The 19176-nt window shown below is 39.4% G+C and overlaps 1 protein-coding gene across 4 annotated transcripts in view; it reads left to right on the top strand.

The window, feature by feature from the left end:
- The window catches only part of LOC138707890 (26S proteasome non-ATPase regulatory subunit 10-like), a 51224-nt gene that overhangs the window by 12911 nt on the left and 19137 nt on the right, over positions 1-19176 (top strand). For 3 of the 4 annotated variants that reach the window (XM_069837929.1, XM_069837930.1, XM_069837932.1), the window contains one exon: positions 14918-14989. The exons of the other annotated variant lie outside the window; for it this stretch is intronic. In XM_069837929.1, coding sequence (XP_069694030.1) covers positions 14918-14989 — 72 coding nt within the window. The remainder of the gene's footprint in view (positions 1-14917; positions 14990-19176) is intronic. 4 annotated transcript variants of the gene reach the window in all.

Below are 19176 nucleotides of genomic sequence, written 5' to 3' on the forward strand. Positions count from 1 at the left end.
TGTGGGATGTGTGATCGAGTCTCGACGGGGCTGTTACATCTTCCATCGGCCGACTCCCAAATCCTCTTCAGGATACCGTCCTTGACAGTGAAGGATTCCCACTGGGCCCAGTAGCTCTTGTAAGTGGTGCTACGGTTGGCGATATCAGCCCACACTGGTCTCTGGCCGGACTCCATATCACACAGCAGCTGTCCAATGTTTGGGTCTTCCAGCTGCTCCCTCCTTATGGCGGCGTTATCTCATCCTGGGCTCAGCTGGGTGGCAATTGCTCGGACTGCATGGGCGCCATCTCTCTCTTCTATTTTCAGGCAATGTTTGCAGCCATCCGGGCACGGGTGTCGTGATAAGGCATCAACATTGGAATGTTTCTTCCCTTGGCGGTGTTTGGAGGTGAAGTTGTACTCCTGCAGTCGTTTAACCCAACAGTCGATCTGCCCCTCCAGATTCTTGAAGCCCAATAGCCAGGTGAGTGCAGAATGGTCTGTCCTCAGATGGAATTCCTGGCCATACAAATACTTGTGGAAATGCTTCAGGGCTTCCACAATAGCAAGAAGTTCTCTACGTGTCACACAGTAGTTTCTCTCAGCCTTGGATAGTGTTCGGCTGAAGTAGGCAATCACCTTCTCTTGCCCGTCCTGTTCCTGAGAGAGTACTCTGCCGATGCCTACGTTGCTAGTGTCCGTGTCGAGCGTGAACTTCCTTCCAGGGATGGGGTATCCCAGTACAGGAGCAGTGCAGAGTGCCTCTTTCAGCAACTGGAAGGATGACTCCGCCTCGTCCGTCCACTGGAATTGTCGTTTCTCCTCGGTCAGCTGGGTTAGAGGCTTAGTGATGTTGGCGTACCCAGCTACGAACCTTCTGTAATAAGTGCAGAGGCTGAGAAAGCGGCGCAGCTCCTGCTTGTCCCTTGGTCTCGGCCATCCTCTGACGGCTTGTAGCTTCTCCAGGTCCGTGGCCACTCTGTTGGTCCCTACTACATGCCCCAGGTAGCTGACCTTCTTCTGGAACAGATTACATTTCTTCGGGTTCAACTTCAGCCTGGCTTGTCGCAGTCTCTCAGACACTTTCCTCAGGTTCGACAGCTGTTCGCCGAAAGTCTTGCCGACCACGATGACGTCATCAAGGTACAGCAGACAGGTGTCGTATGTCAGGCCTCTCATTACGGATTCCATTAGTCTCTGGAATGTAGCCGGGGCATTGCAGAGGCCGAACGGCATAACGGTGAACTGCCATAGTCCCTGGCCTGTAGAGAATGCTGTTTTCTCCTTGTCCTCTGGATGTAGCGCCACCTGCCAGTATCCTGACTTGAGATCCAACGTTGAGAACCACTCTGTTCCTGCCAGGGTGTCCAAGGTGTCATCAATTCGTGGAAGGGGAAAGCAGTCCTTCTTGGTGACTTCATTCAGTCTTCTGTAGTCCACGCAGAACTGCAGGTCCCCATTCTTCTTCTTCACCAGGACCACAGGTGGTGACCAAGGGCTGTCGGATTCCTCGATGACCCCTCTTGCTTTCATGCCCTCCAGTTGGCTGTCAATCTCCCTCTGTTTAGCTAGAGGGATGCGTCGAGGAGGTTGTCTGATTGGACGAGCATTTCCGGTGTCGATGTGGTGCTGAACTTTCTCCGTTCTCCCGTAGTCATTTTCAGACAGACTGAACACGTCCTGAAATTGTCAGTAGTTCGTGGACTTTCCTTTCTCCTTTGCTTAAATTCTCCGCCAATTCTCGAGCCAGCTCTTTCAGTGATGGGTCTAGATCTGGACGTGGTCGGTGATACTCCTCATTATCTGCCAGAGACGTCACAGACACCACCGGCTCGACATTACCTAGTACAGTTCCACTAGGCACCTCCTTGTCCCGACTGGTGACATTCAGGACCCTCACTGGTGCCACCTTCTGGTTCGAGAGTAGGGATCTGGCCACATAAACCCCATCTATTGGAGTTTGCGAATTGAGGAGCAGGTTTCTCTTAGGCTATCCGTCCAGTCTTGCTGTCACCACCATCTCGCAGCCTGCTGGGATTGTCACATGATTCTCCAAGGTGAGTCTGCTGACCATGGGTTGGTCTTTGATGTCCCTCAGGAACACTTCAACCTGAACAAAATGGAGGATACGGCGCCAGACGTCCACCGTTGCATCGAAGATCCGCATGGTGTCGAGTCCCAGGATGACGTCTTCAGTGATGTTGGCGACGAACACCCACATCTCCAATCTCCTCTTTCCCAAGGTCAGATCCAGGAAAACCTCTTTTTGGATGGGCAGGCTTTCGCCTGAGGCAGTATGTAGCTCATATCGACGCAGCGGCGTCCTCCCAGGTAGGCCACGTACGACTTCCGGTCTGGCGATAGTGAGCGACGCCTCTTATCCATATGTCAGCAATCAGCCCATCGTCGCATCTTCTGTTAACTGTCTTCAAGATCAGCCGAGGGGATGGTGATGACGGCGCCGACGTGCCCCTCATCGCATCTACCCCTTCTAGTTTTCCTGTTTGTGACCAGATCAGTCACAGTCCCTCCTTAGGTGTCCAGGTTCGCCGCAGGACCAGCAGGTGGGCACTCCTCGTCTTTGTCGCTCGGGTGACTTCGGTTGACGTTCCTAGACGTCGGCCGCCGCGACGCTCCTAATCCGGTGCGATGCCGAGACGTTCGCCGTCAACTTTGCTGCCTCCATCCTGAGGGCCGCCGACAGAGCTTGGTTGATGGTGCGATGCTCAGCCAAGAGCAGCTGTTGCCTGATCTCGAGGTCTCGAACTCCGCTGCCGAAGGTGTAGACCGCCTCTCCAGCGACGAAGTTAGGTGGTAGGCCCCTGAGGGCCTTATGGGCCAGTTCCACCGCCATCGCAAATTCTTGTAGGGACTCGCCTGACTGTTGGACCCTCGTTTTCAATTGGGTCCTAAATGCTGCCGCAAGTTGGTCACTATAACGTCCCTCCAAGGCCGCCATTATCTCAGCGGCTGTCCCATCTTCTGGAACACTGTGAAGAATCTCCAACGCCTGTCCTTGAAGCGTGGTCAGCAGCTGAGTAGTCTTCTCCGCTGGCGTCCACCCATTATGTGCCATGGTAGCCTCGAACTGGCGACGGAAAATCGCCCAAGACGTCGTTCCGTCGAACTTCGGCGTCTTGACGTTCGAATGTCTGGCTGAAGGTGATGGCTCTGCAGGACCACTATATGGAGTCCTCAAATCTGTTGCCGCTTCTTGCATGGCCCGTCGAACCTCCTCGGCAACTATCTGTTTATCTTCTCTAGCCTGGCGATCCACTAACGCGAGTATGTGCTTGTTTTCTTCAGCATGTTGGTCCATCAACACACTCTTTTCCTCTTGACGACTTTCGAGAGCGCGAATTTTGCCGTCGAAATGGTCTACGTCCTGTCGTAGTTCGGCCACTGTCTCGTTATAGTTGCAAAATTCTCGTTTAGTTTGTCAAAATCGGCTTTAAGTTTGTCTCTCACGATGGTAACTATTCCAGCTACTTGGGCCGAAACGCTACCGATTTGCATAGCAACGTCACTTTTAATCTCCGTTTTCACTTCACTTATGTCACTTTTCATCTCACTGATGTTCTTCATTTCTGCTTTTACTTCACTTAGGTCGTTTTTCATTTCTGCGATGGCTTGCAGGATCTGCTGTAGGTTTTCCATTATATCGATAGTATCGCGCTTCTGACACCAGTTGTAACTTTAATACAAAACAAGAATGTAACTTTTATTCAAAATAACAATAATCACTTTCTATAATTTACTTTAAACGCTCCCATCAACAATGGGATTTCCACTCCACACAGCAACTCAGCATTCATTATTGCACTCCACAGACGACAATGACAATTCACTTGGATTATTGAGAACAACAATGTACTGCTAATCTTAACTAATGTTCACAAAGCACTATTTACAACACAAAACTGTCAGTTCTCAGTTCACAGTTCGTTTGCCTTGGCTAGTTCTTCTAGCTCAGTCACTCAAGTTCACATTATCTCGAACCCAAGACCTTCAGACAGTCCACTGCACTCGAACTCAGGACTTCTGGCAACAGTCCACTGGCCAGGATACTCACACAGCTGCGGACACACTCAAGCCGAACTCCGGTCTCGAAGCTGCTTCACTGCTACACAAGACTGGCTGGCTTGCTGTCCAAAAACTAGCAACGACTACAACTAACTAACTTCGAAGGCTGCTCGTTTTTTATAAGTTAAGCCATACTTTCCAGAAACTATGATTTCACGATCATTCTCGTTGCGACAATCAGTTCACCTGGCTTTTAGCTTCCCCCCCCCCTTTTCCTCGCACAGCACATGCCCTAGGAAGTAGATGCGTGCGCAACTTCATTTTCCGCGTCGCCCGATCCTTCCACGCGCGCCCTGCCCCCTGTGGGATGCGTGATCGAGTCTCGATGGGGCTGTCACATTATCTTTATCAGAAAAGTATTGAAAATTTCGCGGCACACCTAGCAAATCTCATGGCACAGTAGTGTACTGTTTCAACAATTAATGTAAGTTTTAATCTCATCTAGTTTGACCTATAATATTATTACATTGATTATTATTATTATTATTATTATTATTATTATTATTATTATTATTATTACCACCACTATTGTTAGTATTGTGTATTACTTATTTATTAGTGATCTCAAGAAATATAGAATCTATTAGTGCATATTTATTGACATATTTTAATGTTTTTAAAGGCACACTTGCGTGCATATTTAGTAGGTTTTTAGAACTTGAACTTCCTGGCCCTACTGATCACATGTATATTAGATTGGCCATTCCCATATTATGAAATAGCAACATAAAATGAGAACAACCACTAGACTCTCCACTGTCGAAAAGGCATGTATTAGTAATGACCGCTAGATGGAAGTAGAGTTGCTCCATGCAGTTCCCTAAGGGTTATAACGTGATTTCTTTTGCAGTCACTAGATGGCAGCATAGTGAAATTGATAAAAGTGGTTGTCTTGAAAGTCCATTAGGCTGATCAATCTGTTATATGTGATCAGAGGTTGCATGTAAGCTTGTTGGTAGATATGTACAAAGATAACGAGTTTTCATATGGATAGATATCTATCTTGTAAAGAATTACCATAAAATCTTCTTAGAAACGAATTGTGTAATCCTACACCTTTATGTAAATTGAGTTCCGTTTCTTGGATGTTCGAGGCCTACATTATTTACAGTTCCCAGTAACATGTCCATGTATACTAATATTTTGTGTGAATTGTTCAAAATTTTTATGAACCTATATAACAAACAATTTTCAAAATATAAATAAATGGTGATTTCATATATTAAGCTCTCGAAAATATGTTTTACAGTGTGTTTCGTTAACATAATTCTTAGTATTTTTTTCTGCATTATAAAAACATCATTTAATTCGTTTGTTGATTCCCATATGATAACTCCATATGCCATTCAATTTTGTAAGGTAAAGTCAACCCCATGACAGACCATATCGGCCCAGAGGGTGCTGAGAGGTAAAGGCTCCACCTTTACAGACAATCGGCATTAATGTCAGTAGGGATGTCAGTCTTACATACCTGCTGCCTTTACCCCCAAGGAAATGCCCCTGGTACTCATTTCTGTTAGAGGCTGAGTAGACGCCAGGGCCATAGTGCAGCTCGAAGGATTAGATCAAATGAAAAACCCATTCCCCCATCAGGAATCGAAAACACGACCTTCTGGCTTGCAGCATTATGCCTTCTGCGACACTACCATGCGCCCCCATTAAATTTTGTATGTATAAGGATACAATAGTACATTATGCAACGAGCCTATAATGGTAGTAATTAAGACTCAACTATGTTTGTTTATGAAACGAGCGCAAGTGAGTTTCATAATTTTCATACGAGCATCTTAATTACCATTATAGGCAAGTTTCATACGACTTTTTATGCTCGACCATATTTCTAACTTGAAATTATTCAAAATTAGGTCTTCTTATGGTTATGTGCGAACTGACCTGAATTGTGAGATGTGCGCAGACGTGAAAGTATTGATTTTTTCTGAGGCCGAATGTCATTGACCTTGACAGAGAATAAGATGAACATTAGTCTGATATAACCTGGAAATTGATTTAGAATTGAAAAACGAGATGACAAATTGAATTTATTTGAATATTATTTACAATTAACGCTAATTATTATAGTAACAGAACATAACCTTCTGCGACAGTATTGGATTTCCAGCCTCCGTGACTTTTCGCTAATTGTCTTTCGATTGCATATCCGAGAATAATCGATACTTGCGGTTTTATAACGGTACAAAGCTGACTTGTCATTGGCTGAACACCTGAACTTTAATGAATAGGTGTACTTTAATGACATGCATTAAAGGACTGCTACCAGGTGTATAATTACTACATTTCGGCATAAAATAATAAAGATATGATAAAGAGTTAGTGGAGCACTAAAAAAAAGTGGCTTTAAGTTCTAATCCAGGTTAACATTGTACTTGGTGGAAAAAAAATATGATTGGTAATTCTATAGAAGAACTAGACTCTAGACCAAAAAAGTCACCAGTTTTTCTTTAACAGTTGCAAGCTATGAATAAGATAGAGTCACAGTCTAGCATATGCAGTCGCGAAGCTTGGGGTGATTTTTTGCATTTCTCGCGGTAGTTGCTAGCCGCTTGGAGCGCTGTGTGTACTAGGAACAATAGACTGTGTCACTGCCATCGTGATCTAATACAGCCCGTAAGGCAGCGCTTAACCTGATCACGAAGGGCGGCGTTTCAACCATATAAATTAATTGGAATGCATAAAAAGTAACATATATTTCTCTAAAATGTAGTGTAATTGCATTGATAAAATTTAAAACAATGATTAGGAGACACTTCAGACATAATTCCTTGCGAGTTAAGATGTAATATTATTTTTGGTGTGAAAATTACGTTGTTCGTATGTGTAATATGCCTACCTGCCTTTATTTCGATTAAATATTGCGAAATTATTGTACATTCATTTATGCATGATTCAATAATTTTCAGTTGCACCGCATGAATATTTAGATATGTAGAAATTATAGGTTATGGTTACTGTCCCTGTTACCCCTTTCTGTCTAATTTTAGTGGTCTCCAATGCCCTGCCATTCATATGGAAATATTATAGGTTATGTTTACTATATCTTATATTCCTAAATTCGTAATTATACATTATAATTAAGCATAATGTCATGTATAATACTCCGCACATTTAATTTGTCTGTATTTCAATATTGAATTATTGTATTTATCTACTACCTAAGAGACGAAGTAACAATCGTACACACACTAATTTCATAAGAGTAGTATGATAAATTTTCTGTCTTTATCAAGGAAGGTAGATGTGCTATATTAAAATCACAATATAAATTCTTTTTTATTAAACCTCAAAATAGCTTCCATTCTAAACTTAAAATGTTGATGCAAAAAGATTATGTTTACATGTGAAATTCTCTTCACATTAAAATAACACAGTTTTGTAATTATTTCTGCAACATATTATGCAACAAGAAGTAAAGGGAACTTATAGACACATTACGCTAAATAAAACTTCGCTATGATACGCAATAAAGTTATAATATAATAATTCACTGAGCTCCATACACTGAAATAGAAAACCCGAACATATATTACGGCCTGGTCTAGATCGAAAAGGCATTGACTGTACCGTATTTCACATTGTTGTGAAAAGTTGTGTAAACTGTGAAATGTTCGTTATTGGTTGTAATAACTGTAAATGGCTAAAATACAATAATTTGAGTAATAATATGGGACAAGGAAACGTTTGTTACACTATAAATTCTAAGAAAAAGAGGTCAGAGTTATCCTTCCCAAAGATCCAGGAAGGTGAGTTTATAAAATATAATATATACTGTATGAAAATAATATATAAACCTTATGTATTTCGTATTTCAATAGTGGAAGGAAGGTGTTAATTTTTCAGAAGAACACGATATCAAAAGTACAATACATTTTATCGTCTGCTAGGGAAAGAGTCTGTGATGAGGCGATAGTAGCGATCCTGGTGGCTAGCAACTATCTATGGATACATATTTCATCTGTCTATGTTTGCATATTTAGTAAGTATTGAGCTTCGCAACTGTATATACTAAACTGTGATAGAGTCCTAAGCACGTGGTTTTACTTTCTGGTCCGCAATATTTTCCACATAATAACCCAGAATTATTTACCTGTTGTATGTATAGCTAGTAATGAATGGTTGTACCATCACCAAAATGACACGTGCTGATGAGACGTGTAATTTAAATACTTAAGTTTGTTCGAGAGGTTCAGGTGCAAATTTCTGGACAGTGGGTGTTTGGAGGCCTGGACCGCAAACCAAAAGAGATTTTTTATGTCAGCAAAGATCAAGATTATTGTCGAAAGAGATCATATTTTGACATAAGTAACAATCATATTTTACATTTAAATGGTAATCCATTTGCTCGTGATGTATGATGTGGACAATATGGCAGTGATATATCTATTCAATACTATTTACACAGCTACCAGTGTAGCTCAGTTAGCTGAGGCACTTGCCTGCCGATCCAGAATTGGGTTCAATTCCCACTTGGGCTGATTACCTGGTTGGGTTTTTCTGAGGTTTTTCACAAATGTGAGGCGAATGTCAAGCAATCTATGAAGAATCCTTCACCTCATCTTGTCAAATACCATCTCACTATCACCAGTCTCATTGACGCTAAATAACTCTGTAGTTGACACAGCGTTGTTAACACTAGGAGGACCAGAGTTACTGTCTACCTACAAGGGTGCAGGTTTATTTGGTTTTCTTTCCAAATATTTAACACTTCTGAATATGTATGTTTGTTTAGATAATTTTTAAATAGTTTTACGGAATATGTATCATTTTTCTCTAGGATATGACATTCTTTAAACTTTAATAACTATTGAGTTCATCTTAAGAAATCTAAGTATAAGTGAAAGGTATAATTTTCACATTTCAACATTATGCATTACTGTAAATAAGAATAAATGTATCAACAAAAAACACAACAATAGGAATTCTTTCATGATTGTTTATACAAAGCCATGGGCTGCATCATAACACCTTACACAGGCATACTCGAAACTTGCGAAGCATGATCTACATATGTACTTGAAGCAGTTTGCACACTTATTTTCTTCTATTCTTCCCTCCGCATCCTCCAATCTGAATTCTTGCAAACGTTGCTCTGCTGAGGAATTCTTTCTGGAAAAGGGGCTGATGGTCTAGTGGTTGTATATTTAGTTGCTAGTTTTTCCCCCAACTTGAATATGAACTGGCGCCGAGAAACTTTGTCACCTGTTACCTCCTTGTACAGAATTCATGCGTAATTGTGGTTAGGGCCAGCACAATTAGAGACACAATTCAATCCAGGAAATAGTGTTATAGAGTTTTCATATTGCTGCTGTGATAAATTCGAACTGAAGTAACATACTATTTATAAAAAAATATCGTGATGGAATAATAATAATAATAATATAAATAATAATATAATAATAGGTTTGTGCATAATTCTGTAGCGATTTTTCATAAGTTTATTAAACACATCAGATACAAATAAGAGAGGAGTTAGTCATGAACAATATAGTCTCTTTCACTATTTACAACAGTTTGCCAATGCTGGAGTAGTTTTCGATTCCACGCCTGTAGAAATCGCGTGGTTTTGAGTTTAAAAAGTCGTCAAACCATGTTCGGAGTGCATTTTCAACCAGAAAGGAAGTTCCTTGAAGGTTGTTAGGTTGTTCAATAGAGAGCGGAAAAGGTGAAAATTTGAGAGCGCAAGATCAGGTGAATAAGGTGGGTGTGGAATGACTTCCCAACCCAACTCCTGGATAGTGTTTTGTGTCAGGTTAGCAGGGTGTGGGCTGGCTTTATCGTGGAGTAGCATCACTTTATGCAGTCTTGTTGATCTGATCGTTTTTCTTGGATTGCATGTGCAAGACGTCTCAGTTGGTGGCAATAAATGTCGCACGATGGTGGAATGGTCACATTTCATCACATTTGCCAGTTCTTGGGTACACTGACGTGGATCATTGTGGATTAATGTGTTTAAATGGTCTTCAACAAACCCCGAAAGTCATCCTGAATGTGGAGTGTCACTAATGTCAAAATGACTCTCCTTAAAATGAGAAAACTATTTTGTTACAGTGCTTTCTCTGATAGCATTGTCCCCATACATGGCGCAAATGTTTTTGGCTGCTTTCGCCGCCTCTATTGAACTCAAAAAGAAGAATATATTGGTAATATTCCACTTTCTCCACTTGATACTCCATTTTCTAGCATCTACGGTTCCACTTACTATCTGGAAAAATGAAAACTTCAATATGTAAACTCAAGTACAACAATTAAACTTCAAATGTAAAATGACAATCGATAAATAAACCCATAGGAACCGGAGTACCAACTCACGAAAGAAAATGCTACGAACTTTTGCACCAACCCAATGATAATAATAATAAATTATAATATAACACAATATAATAATAGTAATAATAATAATAATAACACAATATTATAATAATAATAATAATAATAATAATAATAAATACCTAATAATAAATTACATAGCCTAACTCTTGTAGGTGAAGTATCAGCTGGCTATTCTGGTTGCTCATTATCTTGTCTCACATTATGCAACGAATCATCTGAAGAGTCACTAGTTTCACCTCTGATAGGAACGTAATCTGCATCCTTATCAGCGTGGTCTGTACCTTGATTTTCATATAATTCGTCGATTTTGTCAATTTCATACATATTACGGGGATCTTTACCTTCTGATTCGTTACCAGACATGTTCATCAAATATTCAATTTCTTGTACTGTTAAGTAACATTTGTCTCCAAAGGCTGCCATTGTGAAACTGAATTTTGGCGACAAAAACAGTGTGCACATGTCAAAACAATACACACTCGGAGAGAAATATTTTATTTTTAGATACCGACAAAGGTCCTGCCGAAAAGTTTAAACCACTTGTAGAAGTCGAAATGAAATCTAAACTTTGCTGCAACAATAGAAATTTGAACCACTTCTGGTGTGTAGGCACTGCCAGTCTGAAAATTGGTACCTGTCAAAATGACAGGCGATGGTGTCTCTATTAGTAATTGCTTGTAACATCCTTCAGAAAGATTATAAAAGTCCAATATTTTCAGGAATCATACATCACAAAGATAAAATAAAAGTTGTAAATTGTGAGAGTCATAGGATGAAAAGCTTTTGAACTAATACATGGTTCACAGTGAACTGGAAAGTCAGAGAATGTCAGGATAATAAATAATTATCAGGAAAAGTTAGGAAAACTATTTTAAATATGTTGAAAGTCGGGGAAATAGCTAGTTTTCTGAAAAATGTCTGAAATTTCCACAGTGGTTCTCTTATTGTGGGTTTTTCAAGAAAGGCGAAAGACACAGATGCGGAGTCATTGGAAGTGTTGATTGTTTTTAATTGGCTTGTGACATCAGCTGGATTGGAATACTAGGATGTATGTAGTATCAGATGTGGATAGTTACCTACGTGTTGTTTACTATATATTTCATGATTCTCCAGCCTGTTGTGCGCAATTCACTTCTTTTACTGAATAGACCTTGTTTCCTCTAAAACATTCTACGACCAGGTGGATTGAGAATATTCGCTCTATTGATTGAGTTGTAATCATTTTTAATGATATTAAGAAATATATTGATAACCAGAAGTCACTTCATACTAAGCCTTTGAAAAACATTTCAACTCAAACAAAAGATGAGTTTTTAAAATGTAAATTGGCTTTTTATGGCAATTTCTCAAGAATGTGAGCCATTTTTTTAAGAAAATTTCAAACCTCTGATCCTCTTGCTCTTTCTTATATGCAGATCTACAAAATCATTCTGCAGTCAGCCACTTAGTTCACTGCAGTATTACTTAGTTAACTACCGGGCTAGCTCGCTGTGGTGAACCCTTTTATCTATTTCTTTATGCACACAAAATGTATTAAATATAAGACTTTTTTGATAATGTCATGAGAAAGAGCTACTTTTATTGCAGATGACTGTCCAAACCCCATGTCTGTACGATTAGTGGTTGGCAAGATAAGTGCTAGCTTTGAAGCTACTGCATATATAAACACAGCCACCCTTGTTTTATCTAACTAAAATATAACATGCAAATCTGGCATTCAGGTAGTAGCTCCCTGTAAAGCAGGTTTGAATAATTTGAAGGAAAAATTGTTCTGGGGCCGGGTATTGATCCCGGGACCCTTCGCTTAGCACATGGATGCTCTCCTGACTGAGCTACCCTAGGAACTATACACGACACCGTCACAATTCTTCCTTTATATCCACACAACTCAAATGGGCTGACAAGATGCCAGGACCCAAATTTGAGTGCACACAAATTCTGTGTGACTTACTACCTGAAAGCCAGATTTGCATAATATATTTGTTACTGGAGGTACGTTAACAGGAAGCCACAATTTAAGTTACTACCTGAAACCCAGATTTGCATAATATATTTGTTACTAGAGGTACATTAACAGGGAGCCACAATTTAAGTTACTACCTGAAACCAAGATTTGCATAATATATTTGTTACTGGAGGTACATTAACAGGAAGCCACAATTTAAGTTACTACCTGAAGCCCAGATTTGCATAATATATTTGTTACTGGAGGTACGTTAACAGGGAGCCACAATTTAAGTTACTACCTGAAACCCAGATTTGCATAATATATTTGTTACTGGAGATACGTTAACAGGAAGCCACAATTTAAGTTACTACCTGAAGCCCAGATTTGCATAATATATTTGCTACTGGAGGTACGTTAACAGGAAGCCACAGTTTGTCACACAGAATTTGTGTGCACTCAAAACTGGGTTCTGGCATCTTGTTAGCCCATTTGAGTTGTGTGGATATAAAGGAAGAATTGTGACGGTGTCATGTATAGTTCTTGCGGTAGCTCAGTTGGGAGAGCATCCGTGCACTAAGCGAAGGGTCCCGGGATTGATACTCGGCCCTGGAACAATTTTTCCTTGAAATTATTACAATATAACAGATGAGACTGCATTTCTCAGTCATAATTCACATGTGTGAGAGAAAGTATTGGGGAAGACATTGATGTGTACAATTTTTCAATAAACTGTCAATTTCAGAAGTGCGTGATATTACAGATTTTGTCCAAAGTTGGAAACTAACAGCTCAAGCTTGTCGTGTGAGTGTACATTCTGTAATGAATATTCTTAGACAGGGCAAAGAGTGAGCTAAAATAGATGTGAGCACTTTTAGGTCTCTGGGAAAACATTGCACAGTGCAGAAGCATGTAACCAATTTAAATTATTTTCAGAAATGTGTTTTATGCTGAACCATATTTGAATAGTATGATAGAGGAATTTACAATGGCCAAAATATTGGTTAGCTTACCTCATAAATACATACATACATACATACCAACAAACAAACAAAGAAACACTCTCTCTCCATATTAGCATAGATCGAATAGATATAGATTATGATAATGGTGATTAAGGCGGTGATGAATCATGGTATGTAAACTTCCAATCCAGCATTTGCATTTGTGACTGAGGGAAACCATCAGATTGGTCAGCCATGGAATTTGAACCTGGGGCCTCCCAAATTCGACTCTAGTGCTTTACTAGGTACTGAGTCACGTCGCTTGCCTAGTTTTCTATTTATTATAGGCGTATCTGACAAATATTTTTGTGTTACTGAATTTTTCTATTCGTTGGATACCTCATATTATGCCAGTGAAGTAGTCCAGTTCACAGGTTACTATTGTATATCACTCAAAGGTGCAGTATAAGACAGAGGTAGCAGCTATCTTCATCTCCGTCACTCTTGCTGTGTCTCTCTGGCAACAGTATGCCCCAAGCAGCATTCAGTTGGCTTATCCCATGTTCATAGTTATTCTGCCTGCGTTCACTATAGTACTCTATACTATTTGTAGTATGTTAAAAATGGTGCGTCCTATGGTTCTACTGTAGTTTTTCTGTAGAATCACCAAAAGATCAACCTACATTACAAATAAAAAAAAAAACATATGACTGCCAAACAAAACGAAAATGGGTGATGATTTCAATAAGTCGGAACAGAGACGGTCCTAACTTGCTGTGTTACCCATTTTTCAGACATTGAAAATATGTGCTTGTCCATTGTACGAAATCATGTTAGAACCCCAGTTGCTTATGTAGATGTTATCTGCATTTTTGTCTTGCGATGTGGTCCATACTGATAAGCATTGAGCATCCACTCTCGGTATTCTGCTGTTTTCAATGAGGGTTTGTATTTTCTACACTAGACTAATCATTTAGTGAAACTTCGTTCCTGCCTACTCACCACACACAGGGAAAAAAACCGTCTGTTACTGAAGTCATTCAAAATAACCTCAAAATTGTAGCACACCACTCTAAAGACATGATGTGATCACTGTGGAATCTATAAACCCATCTAACCTGCCCCAAATAGCTTTGTTTCTAATATACTTGACTGATGATTTTCTTCGACGTATTCATATGAAATCATCATGTAGCCCAGTGGCATCACCATGATGTTGCACTACACAGGAAAATACTCCTTCTTTGGTCCAGGGTAAATCTAGTTGGGTCGCTGTCTACTAAAATGTAGTATATATGAGAAGCCTCAGAAAACCAAACTTAATCTGTCACTGATTCCCGAAATTACAAAAACTCGCTTTTTTTTTTCTTTTTTCCAGAATCCAGATAATATGTATTTGTAAAGTTATGCCATCTCTGTTTCATTTCATCATAAAATAACGCAACATAAATCAGCAAGATCGGAGTTTGAATAGCATATTTCTGATAATACTTGCAGTAGTTTGTTGTGTAAGCTATTCTTTCCTGGTTCTCACAGACTTTCCTTTTATTATCTTATGCTTTTGGTCAAACTGTCATTTAACTGGCTGAGTTATGTTTGAACATGTTTTTTTTATACAGAAGAAAGAAGAACTGGTGGAAATGAGGCTGATGTATGAAGCAGAACATAAGCTGCGGCTCCTGCAGAAAGAGGTGAATGATGAGCTGTTACTACAGTCTAGTATATACAGTCACGAAGCTTGAGCTGTTGAGTGTACTAGGAACAATAGACTGTGTCGGTACTGTTTCACATTGTATGTGATGAGGCAATAGTAGCGATCCTAGTGGTTAGCGACTATCTATGGATGCATATTCCCTACATATTGACTTCGTGACTGTATATACTAGACTGTGCTGTTACCATGGTCATGGTTAGAAGAAAAGACTTTAACTCCATTCAGTCATTGCATTTCTGAGTATATTTGAAATCCACATCATAATACAGTAAAATCTCTTGTAACTGGCACCCAAATAACCGGAAATACCAAAACAAGAACACTTTTGGCTGGGCAAAAAAAAAAAAAATAAATAAACCACATTACCACAGTCTGTGCCATCAGTTTTGCCCATTAGGAAGTTTGCACAAACTTTCATTTTCAGTGAATATTCGAACCTAAAATTTGTGTATTTGTGTTGTGTGATGTGTTTTAATATAGAAAATTCACAGTTTTTATATTTATTTAGTTATGTTTAGGGCGTCAGTGTTGGCACATTAGGATGTTTGCACAAACTTTCATTTTCAGTGAATATTCTAACCTAAAATTAGTGTGTTATTTGTGTTGTGTAATGTGTTTTAATAAAGAAAATCCACACAGTTTTTATGTTTATTCAGTTACGAGCAAGTGATGGAGAAATAAGCTTCATATGGCTGCAGTTTCAACATTTGGCACCATGAAATACGAACTTTTTTTGGTATATACCAGTATTTACTTAATTATCCGGCAAGATCTCATAACTGGAACTAGCATGGTCCCTTTGGTGCTGGTTAAGAGGAATTCTACTGTAATAATAATAATAATAATAATAATAATAATAATAATAATAATAATAATAATAATAAAATAATAATTTATAACATGTAACAAAAAGGTACAGCCAAACTTTCAGGAAACATTCCTCACACATAGAAGTAGAAATATGTTATATGGACATGGTTCCGCAAATACTTTATTTCCATGTTAGAACGCATTTTCTACAACCCTTCATAAAACATTAATCATGGGAAACACACAGGAACAGAACGCACCAGCATATCACATGGAACTCTTGTCATGCTTGAAATGTTTGAAATTCCTTCTCAGTTACATCTGATTAGAATGTAGTTGTAATTCTTAGATTCACCACCAGTGTTTTGTGTTCCATTTAAACGAAGGTAATATTGACATGCGACTCACTTCATTGCGTTACTAGCACGGAGCACGTAGCATAAACTGTTTAGTGTTTATCACGGACTAGCATACAGTAATGGCTGTGGCACTCAAAGTTTGTATTGCGAGAGATTTCCAGAGCGAAGGTAACCTGACAGGAAGACGTTTGAAGCAATTGATTGTCGTCTTAGGGAGCATGGGATATTTAAGCCTGTTACTCGCGACTGGGGAAGACATAGAAGGATGAGGACATCTCAACTGGAGGAGGCAATTATTCTTCATGCAATTGACGACAACCCTAGTGTCAATGTAAGACAATTAACTGCAACAGGTAATGTTGACCACATGACTGTCTGGAGAGTGTTACATGAGAACCTGCTTTATCCATACCATTTACAGCATGTGTAGGCAATATCAGCAGCTGATTTTCCTGTACGGGTACACGTTTGCGAATGGTTTATTCAACAATGTGTCAACTGTGCTGTTGATGGATGAGGCTTCATTTCAACGTGATCAGATTGTAAATTTTCACAATCAGCACTTGAATCCGAGGGCAATTGTTGAATCACGTAATCAACAAAGATTTTCTGTCTATGTTTGGTATGACATTGTTGGTGACGTTTGTCAGGGCCTCATTTTCTTCCACCCAGGCTCAATGGACAAACTTACCATGCTTTCTTAGAGAATGCTTGTTCTGATAGAAGATGTGCCTTTACCAGTACGACGAAACATGTACTTCATGCACAATGGAGCTCCTCCTCATTTCAGTGTTAATGTTCGTCAGCTTCTAAATAACAGATTCTGTGACAGATGGATAGGTAGAGGTGGACCGATTCCTTGACCTTCACGCTCTCCAGACCTAAACCCACTAGACTTTTTATTTGTGGGGGCATTTGAAAACTATTGTGTATGGAATCTCGGTACAAGGTGCAGAGAGTCTTCGTGTCCATATTGTGGAAGGCTGCGCAACAATAGACAATTCTCCAGGGATACATCAGTGCATCTGGGATTCAATGCGATGGCGAGTTGATGCATGTATCCATGCTTATAGAGGGCACTTTGAACTTATCATGTAAGAAAGAGTTTCATGTGGTATGCTGGTACGTTCTGTTCTTGTGTATTTCCCATGATTAATATATTATGAAGAGTTGTAGAAAATAGTTCTAATATGAAAATAAAGCATTTGCAGAATCATGTTCACATAACATATTTTCTTCTTCTATGTGTGAGGAATGTTTCCTGAAAGTTTGGCTGTATCTTTTTGTTACATTCTGTATATGTATCCATTATCTATAGCCTAGCCCAGTGTTCCGCAACCAGTAGTGCCTTCACAAGGTGAAAGGTGTGACGCGAAAATTAATTAAAATTAAATTTAAATTAAAATGGTGTGGTGAAAAAACATGCCCAGTCCCCGAGTGTGTTGTGAAAAACTCAGTAATGATGCTATAGCTCCCAGTAAATTGAAACAGTTGTCTTAACAAAATATTCCTTTCTGTCGAGCAAAGATGTGAATTATTTTCGTCAATTGTTGGAACAAAATAAAAAAAAGCAAGTGACGCTCATGACGACGTCGGTATGTGTCTCGCAAAAAGTACAGGAAACTAGCTATAAGGTAGCCAAAATTATCGTAAAAAAAAAAACATGCACAATATCTGAAACACTGTTAATGCCTGCCTGTAAAGAAATGGTGAAAATAATCCTGGGTTCAGAAGCTTATAGTGAAATTAAAAAAAATTCCTCTCTCTGCTGACACAATCAGCCACCGAGTTCGTGACATGTCCAGTGACATCAAAGACATTATGAAGAAGAAAATAAAGAGCAGTCGCAATTTCTCACTTCAGATAGACGAGTCCACCGATATTAGAGGTCATGCACAACTTCTTTCCTACATTCGGTACATTCATGGGGATGTAATTGCAAGTAATTTCTTTTTTTCTTGCAAAGAACTGCCCGACCGAGCAACCATGAGAAATATTTCGTATAACTTATGATTATGTGGTCCATAATGAATTAACATGGAAGGATTGCGTTGGTGTTTGTACAGATGGAGCCACTTTTATGACAGGCTGAGTGAAAGGATTCGTGGTTAAAGTACGTGAAGTAAATCGTAACATATGGAGTGACCACTGTCTCATCCACCGCGGAGCCATTGTTGCTGAGTCTTTGCCATATCCTCTGAAAATTGTGATGGACGAAGTAGTAAAAGTCGTGATCCTCATCAAATCGCGACCCCTAAATGCGCGTTTTTTTTTTTTTTCTTTCCAATTTGTGTCAGGAAATGGGATCAGAGCACACCACATTCCTGCTACATACAGAAGTGTGTTACAACGAGTTAAAGTGTTGGCGCAAATGTTTGAACTTAAGGAGGAGGTATTTGCATTTTTGACTGTTGTGGGGCCTGAGTACGCGGATTTATTTACAGATGATGAACGGGTATCTAAATTGGCATACCTTTCCGATATTTTCGTACATTTGAAAGGCAGGAACGAAAATATTCTGACTAGTATGGATAAGATTCAAGGATTTGTGAATAAGTTGAATTTGTGGATATAGATGATTGAAAATTGGTCGTTTGAGATGTTTCCAACTGTGTGGCCCCTTACTGATCGTAATAAAGTATTGATGAAAAGAACATTTAGTAATCTTGGAGCAGAAGTTGAAGAATTATTTTGGAGAGTATTCAAGATTTTGACTAGGTTCGTGTTCCATTCACTGTGGATTCAAAACATCTTCTGAATAATATATTCGTACAAGAGGAACTGGCAGATTTAAAAGCAGACAGACATTGAAATGAAAACTTCTTGAAGTACCTTTGGAAATATTTTGGTTGTCACTAAGGAGTGAATACCTGGCTATCTCCGAGATAGCAGTTAATATGTTATTGTCATTTTAAACTACATATATGTGTGAAATAGGTTTCTCGGCGTTAACTGAAATTAAAACATCAATGAGGGAGAGACTCAAATCCATCGA

Source organism: Periplaneta americana, chromosome 10 (assembly GCF_040183065.1).
Source record: "Periplaneta americana isolate PAMFEO1 chromosome 10, P.americana_PAMFEO1_priV1, whole genome shotgun sequence".
Taxonomy (NCBI): Eukaryota; Metazoa; Arthropoda; class Insecta; order Blattodea; family Blattidae; genus Periplaneta; species Periplaneta americana.